The sequence below is a fragment of the Eulemur rufifrons genome, chromosome 2 (assembly GCF_041146395.1).
Source record: "Eulemur rufifrons isolate Redbay chromosome 2, OSU_ERuf_1, whole genome shotgun sequence".
NCBI lineage: Eukaryota > Metazoa > Chordata > Mammalia > Primates > Lemuridae > Eulemur > Eulemur rufifrons.
This window is the reverse complement of record NC_090984.1, coordinates 115293173-115300853: the sequence shown is the minus strand read 5'-3', so window position 1 is coordinate 115300853 and position 7681 is coordinate 115293173. Positions and strand designations below refer to the sequence as shown.

Genomic DNA, 7681 nt, shown 5'->3' with positions numbered 1-7681 from the left:
CCTCACTGGCGGCCGCCATTTTGAAACTGGAGGCGAAGCGCCGAGGCGGGGAAGACCAGGGGTGATACCATTTCCGGTGGGGGGGGCCGGGGACGAAGCTGCAGGAAAGCTACGGCGCCTACGCCAACAATTGTTGTCACTTTGGACCGACGTTTTATTCAAAAATTACTCATAATTTTTTGAAGATAAAAACATGAGAAAAATCAAATATTGTAAGGAAGAAGAAGTATGATTTGCCGGCGCCACCCCTCTTTTCCGTGCGGGCGCGGCGAATGGCGGGTCCCGAGGTCGCAGTTTCCGCTGGCGCTGGTGGCTTAGCTCCTTGCTGCCCTTGGTCTCCGGGTCGTTGTTGACATCGGGGTCGCAGGTGGGTCTGGGGACCCAGGGTGGCCGCGGCGCCGCCGATCGCGGTTGTGGAAGCGGGGAGGGTTACAGGAAAGGCCTTGGTGGTGTCTGTATGTGGATGGGTGGTCTGAGCCTCCCCCCGGGCTTCTGAGCGAAGGTGACGCGAAAAAGAAAGGGAAATGGGGTTTTCTTTGGATAGACAACTGGGTTCACGTTTCCTGCCAGGCAGAGGGTACTCTGAGGCTGTCATAACTGGAAAACGTCTTTAGAGAAGACCCAGTGACCGCTCCCAGCCGGACTGGAGAGGAGACCGGCCGGGATCTCAGCCTGCAGCAGCGAAGGGGCTGCTTGTCTGCCACCATCTCACATTTGTCCAAGTCTCAGCGTTGTCTCCTCGCTAACCTCACCCTCTTCAGAAATCTCAAGACTTTTGAGCCGACCATTCCCCCCAAACATGCACTTACACCCTTTTGCTTTTTAAAAATGTAATACTTAAATTTGTGCTTGTTTCAAGGGTGTATGTTATCACTGAGACTTCAAAGAGTTCCACACCTCAAGGATGCTTTCATGCATCCAGCACCTATTTCATAGGTTAAGACGACACTTTTTGAGCAATGCAAATAAAGTACTGCGGGGAACAATCGGAATCTACATATTTCCAATGAGATTTTGAAGTGACTTACAAAAATGAGATACACAACAGATACCATTTTCTTGTTAGTAGTTAAGGGGCAGGGGCATGGGATTAAAGAAAAAATAATATTAGGAAGAATAAGATAAAAAATTAAAAATTATAAAAAATGGAGTCAATATAAGGGCTTAGGTCTATATTTATTATGAGAGACAGTAAAGCGCAGGTAATGAGCTTGGACCTGCGGGGGTGCAGTGGCTCTCGCCTGTAATCCCAGCATACACGTAATTCCAGGGAGGTCTAGGCGAGAGGATCAGGAGTTCAGGAGCTGAAACTAGCCTGGGCCGCATAGCCAGATGCCCTTCTCCCACCCCGTCTTTACAAAATAAAAAATAAAAACAATTAGCCATGTGTAGTGGCACTCCTCTGTAGTCCCAAGCTACTAAGGGAGGCCAAGGCAGGAGAATCTCTTTGAGTCCAGGAGTTCGAGGCGGCAGTCACCTATGATTACAGCCACTGCACTCCAGCCTGGGTGACAGAGCGAAACCCTCTCTAAAAATTAAAAAAAATTTAAAAAAGAGCTTGGACTGAGGAGCCAGCAGACTGCCTGGGTTCTACTTGCAGCTCTGCCACTTAACTGCATCTGTGACCTTCGGCGAATTACTTTACCACGATTGTCCCTGGATTTCCTCATCTGAAAATAATATGCCTGTTGCATTGTGGACATATTAGCTGATACATATATAGTATTATTGTGAGGATTATATGAATTGGTGATTATGAAAAGCGGTAAGAACTGTAAGACATTGAGATTCTGTTCTTGCTAGAGGTAGGCAAAAAAAATTTAAATCATTTTGGTATCGAAGGATACATGATTGGGTACGTATTCTTTGAGTTTATAAGACAAAATCCAATTTGTTTGTAAGGAATACCATAGCTGCTCCTGGTTCTAAAGTAAAAGCAAAATTTTTCTTAAGGGTCTTCATATAAAGAAGACACTAATAATATGTACGGTGCCCGCATGGGTGCCCATGTGGATATCACCCCCTAAAGCGGTTGGTCCTTTTCTCCCCCTAACATACTTCTCTCATCCAAAACCTAGGCTTGCCTCAACGGAGCCTGCCTCACTACCATTTGCCTATCAGGTAAAGCTCTCTTAGCGTCTTGGGCCCATGACCAACAGCTAGTCTACCCCCCGCCTTGCCCCTTTTATCCATTCCCTAGCTAATCATTCTAGTTCACTTCTTATGTCCATAAATCTTAGTCCTTCCTGGTTGTCCACTCGCAGTAAAACATACAGGACAAATTATATTGCGTGCACTGTCCCAAAGACCATTAAATACAGGTTGTACATTTGTAGTATGAAATGCCTCTAGGACTAAGATTTATCATTTACCTCTTAGGGATGGAATCACAGTTCTCCGTGGCAGTTGAGTCCAACTCTGTATTCCAACTGTACAGAATCCTTTTATCTGTCAGCCCCATTTCTTTACTTCTGGAGTCTCTGTAAGATCCTGTATGCAGCAAGCCCCACGAGGGCTCGTCTCATCTCCTACTCTGAACCTATTCCTTAGCTTCTGGCCCTGTTGAAAGAATGCCATCAGTAATGGCTTATAGCCCACAGGTGGCCATGGGCTTGTTTAAGACAGTCTTGGGCTGGGACTCCGCAAGTACTTTTTTGTCAGTGATTAAATACAAAAACGGTGTGTAACAGTCAACTGAGCTAAGGGTAGAATTGACCTCTCTCTCTTAAGAAATTTGAGGAGCCTACTAAACACAGGTGGCAGAATAGAAGACCCCCGAGTTTGCTGAACTTGAACACAGAAGGTCACATGAACACAGAGATGTACTGTCTAGTATTTTGCAGTTTAGTGCTTTCAAAGTTACATTATCTTATTTAAAACGCTCATTGTTATCCCTGTGCTTATCTGGCTCAAATTTATAAAGCAAGTAAGCAACTAACTTGGCGGGCGCTCAGTATCACAAAAAGTACTTAAAGATCTAAATGCAAATAATGTTACTTAATGAAGACACCATCTTCTAGGAAATAAAGTAAAATTGGTTACACTTACATTTTTACGCCCAAGAGCTATTTGCATCAAAATCAGCGGGAGGAGTTCTTTCAACTACAGATTTTTCCAGCCTCACCCTGGAGGTAAGGCCCAGAAGTCCCTGTTTTGAAAAAGGTTCCCCAGGTGATTTTGATGTACAGTCAAGTTTGAGAACTCCAGCTGTGGGCAATAGACTAAAATCTGAAACTAACGGATAACTGAGTTGTAAATTATATACTTAAATATCTCGTTTACTTGTAATTTTCTAGATCAGTGATGTTCACACTGGAACCTGCTGTGTGCAGTATTACACTTTATGAAACACAGTGTCTGTATTGTTTGACTTTACATTTCATGGCCATTTCCTAACCCAGTGGATAGTGGGTGTTTAATTAAAGTTTCAGAAATAAAGAATTAGAATTGTGTAAGCATGTGAACTACTGTCAGAAGGAGGGGCAGGAACTCAGTCTACATAATCCTAGTACAGCTTATTGCTAAGAACTTTTGTTGGCAGTAATGTATTGATTCTCTTTCTAGGGTGTTGTCATGTCTTCTCAGCCAGTGTATGTGATGCATTCATTAGATTCATGTGCACACAGGTGTTTTATGATTTTATCCTTATGTACAACTTTTTACAGAAAATTGGCAATTCAACTATGTTTTTATTGAATTAGTGCAAATTTGTTATTTTCCACATGATAAAATCTACAAGTTCAGCATCCCATCCCTAATATGAAAGTTTGAAATCTTAAATACTCCAAAACCAAAACTTTTTGAGCAGACGTAAAATCCAAAACTTTTTGAGCATAGACTTGTGGAAAATCCCACCTCTAACTTCATTGATGGGTATAAAATTACCTTCAGGCCAAGGTGTATATGAAAAGTAAATGAATTTCGTGTTTAGACTTGGGTCCCATCCCCAAGATAGCTCATTATGCATATACAGATATTGCAGAATCTGAAAAAATCTGAAATCTGAAAAATTTCTGGTCCCAAGCATTTTGGATAAAGGATACTTAACCTGTAATTCTAGTCCTCCTCTTCTGCCTTTTGGAAACTCTTAGAACTTAAAATCCCTTAAACACCATAAATACCGGTTCAGGGAGGGATCTCAAAGAGAGACAGTGTGATAAAGGGAGCCAGAGCTTTGGAGCAAACCTGAATTTGAATTCCAGCTCTGTGTTTAATTGCTATTTGGCTTAAGCTGTTTTCATACCTGTAAAATGGGGATAACAATAGTTATTTCACATTATATATAGAAATATATGATGGCCTTGATACCTAGTAGTCATTCTATAAAAGTAAATTCCCTTCTCCCATTATCTTTTGTAGAATATTTAATTGATAATTAAGGTCTCCTGTGACATTATTGAATATGGTTATTTTTTGTTTCTCTTATGTCTTTTCCTTTTCTTTCAAAAATTAGTTTTCAGTAATTAGAGCTTTACCTAAAGAATTCCACTTCTGGCAAAGTAGTAGTATTAAGCTTTTTTTTGGCACTGAGAAAGGTTCTAAAAATATTTTGCACGTGTAAAAGTTCTAAATCAATACAAAGAAGGTGAAAACAATCAGCTTTCAAGGCCTGCGTGAACCTGAGGTGGGAGGATCACTTGAGGCCATGAGTTTTGAGACCAGCCTGGGCAACATAGTAAGACCCCCATCTCTACAAAAAGTTAAAAAATTATCTAGGTGTGCTGGCCATGCCTGTAGTCCCAGCTACATGGGAAGCTGAGGCAGGAGGATCTCTTAAGCCCAGGAATTTGAGGTTGCAGTGACCTATGGTGATGCCACTGTACTCTAGCCTGGGAAATAGAGCAAGACCCTGTCTCAAAAAAAGAAAAAAAAAGTATATAAAGTATAATCTCTTTTCATAGTTTCTGTCGCTGCCTAAAAAAAAAGAATCAGCTTTTGCAGGTAGAATTTTTAATACTCTGTCCATTTCTCTGTTCTATATCATATCAGACCACTGGTGAAGCTAGAAATAAAATTAATAAATAGACTTTAGTGCAGCATAATCTTTATACTAATCATTCTCACCTGTATAATCTTCACCAATTAGATGTTAAGTACTATACTATATTCTAATGCCAGGCAAATTTAAAGAGGCTTATTTTGCTTTTAACATCTTACATCCATGGCTATCTTCTTGTTTCAAATGCAATTTAAAAGATTTGAAACATTTTATTTCAATTATATTTCTCATAATCCTTTATTTTTTTTCAGCAATCATGGTGAACTTCATTCAGATTGTGCGTGACCACTGGGTTCATGTACTTGTCCCTATGGGATTTGTCATTGGATGCTATCTAGACAGAAAGAATGATGAAAAGCTAACTGCCTTCCGGAACAAGAGTATGTTATATAGAAGGTCAGTTTGTGCAATTTTTTAAACCAGCAGTTGGCCAGCTTTTGGGAATATTCTTTTTAATATTCTATGTGCCGAAAAATAAACAGAAGGGATAACTTTTCCCCTGAGGAGTTAGATTCAAGTGATACTATTTTATAGTCTTGTTTGTTATTTAATCCTTGGATAAAACTGTTATGATTACCTTTGGAATGGAACAGTCTTCAGTTTATGAACAGGCTATTTCAGATGTTTTAAAGTCTCATTTTTTAAAATTCAGAGTGCATTTTAATATAGAAGCAAAGTTTTACACCAGCTGACCAAAGCCTACCCTATATAAAGCTTTCATATAGATTATTATGTACTATCTTCAGCTATGATGTACCTGTGATAAATAGTAATAATAGTGGCTCGGTACTGTGTTCTCAGCAACACTACCTGAGAGCTTTAGACCTAGTGGCTGAATGATAGCAGCTGGCAGCTGCCTGGTCTCATCGTGTCCCTAGAGATGGCTCCTCTGGCAACAGAGTTATAGTTAGCAAGGCAGAATATCTGCCTGCGGGTATAGAGCTGTGTTGGAGGAAGCTGAAGGGGTAAGAGAATTGAGCAGGCATCCATAATCAGTATGTAGAGGTGATTCACAAATCAGGGATGTCAAGAAAGATAAAATGAGCTGGAAGGGGTCTAGAAAATATTAAATGAACTCTGAGTAGATAACAGCTTTCATATAAAGATAAACTAAGAAATTACATTTCTTTTTGTATGTTTTTTTAGTTGACACATAATAATTGGATACAGGGTACATAGTGATGTTTTGATACCTATAATGTATACTGATCAGGTCAGGGTAATTAGCATATCCATCATCTCCAACATTATCATTTCTTGTGTTAGGAACATTTGACACCTTCCTCCTTGCTATTTGAACTGTAATATAATAATAGTCATCCTACAGTGGTGTAGAACACTAGAACTTATTCCTCCTATCTAGCTGAAATTACAGTTCTTTAATCTAGAAAAATGAAGATTCGGTAAAAGTTTAAAATCATGAAAGAATGGAATGAATATGATGAATGTAAAATTTTTTACTGGGTCTGTTTAATAGAATATAAAACATTGATCTGCACAAAGTTTGATTGTAAAAAATAACAAATAAAATATTGAATTCATATTCTTCTGACTTCCCCTTTTATCACTTCATCAAAGTTATTTACACTTTTTCTGTTTCTTTTTTCTTTCCACACAGGGAATTGAGACCCAATGAAGAAGTTACCTGGAAGTAAAAACTGGCTGAATTACAGAATGTTCACATTTTAAAAGTTATTAAAGAAATAAAAACATGTTTATTAAGAATTTGAAGAGTGATTCTTTTTTATACTAAGGTAATCTTTCAAGTAACAAGTATATTTAGCTTAAAAAATAATTATTGGAGCCAGGTGAACTATTTTAAAAAATCAGTAAATTGTACTTTACCAAAATTTAAAACTTTTTCTCTTCAAAAAACATTAAGGAAATGAACATGCAACCACAGACTGGGAGAAAATATTTCTAATACATATATAGCAAAGAACTTATATCTAGAATATGTAAAGAATCCTTACAGCTTAGTAATAAGACAAACAACCTAATTTTTAAATGGGTAAAAGATTTTAACAGACACTTTACCGAAAAAGATTTGAGGATGGCAAACCAAATGAAAAGATGCTCAACATCAGTAGTTACTAGGAAAATGCAAATTACCAGCACAATGAGATACTACTACATACCTATCAGAATGGTTAAAATTAAAAAGACTGATCTTGTCAGCTGTTGGCAAGGATGTAGAGCAACTGGAACTCACACACTGCTGGCAGAAATATAAAAAGTTGCCACCAGTGGTTGTATCACTTTGGAAATAAATTTAACAGTTTTAAATTAAACATACAACTACTACCTGATCTAGCCATCCCAGTCTGAGGTATTTTACCAAAGAGAAATGAAAGCATATGTCCCCACAAAGGCTTACAGGAATGTTTATAGCACAGTAACAGCCAAAAACTAGAGAGAACAAATGTCCACCAAAAAATGAATGGATAAATTGTGTTGAATCCATATCATGGAATACTACGCAGCAATAACAGGAATGATCAGCCATCCACAGTGGCTCTGCCTGTAATCCCAGTACTTTGGGAAGCCAATGTGGAAACATCACTTGAGGCCAGGAGTTTGAGGTTACAGTGAACTAGATCATGACACACTGTACTCCAGCCTGGGTGACAGAGACCTTGTTTCAAAAAAAAAAAAAGGGGCCGGGCGCGGTGGCTCACGCCT

General features: G+C 39.0%; 1 protein-coding gene across 1 annotated transcript; it reads left to right on the top strand.

Annotated features, from left to right (window-relative positions):
• The first annotated feature begins 71 nt into the window (after positions 1-71).
• Positions 72-6691, top strand: NDUFB1 (NADH:ubiquinone oxidoreductase subunit B1). Its single transcript, XM_069465232.1, is given in 3 exon segments — positions 72-367; positions 5251-5395; positions 6618-6691. Coding segments are annotated over 3 exon segments (321 nt in total). The 5' UTR covers positions 72-228; the 3' UTR covers positions 6655-6691.
• The last annotated feature ends 990 nt before the right edge of the window (positions 6692-7681 follow it).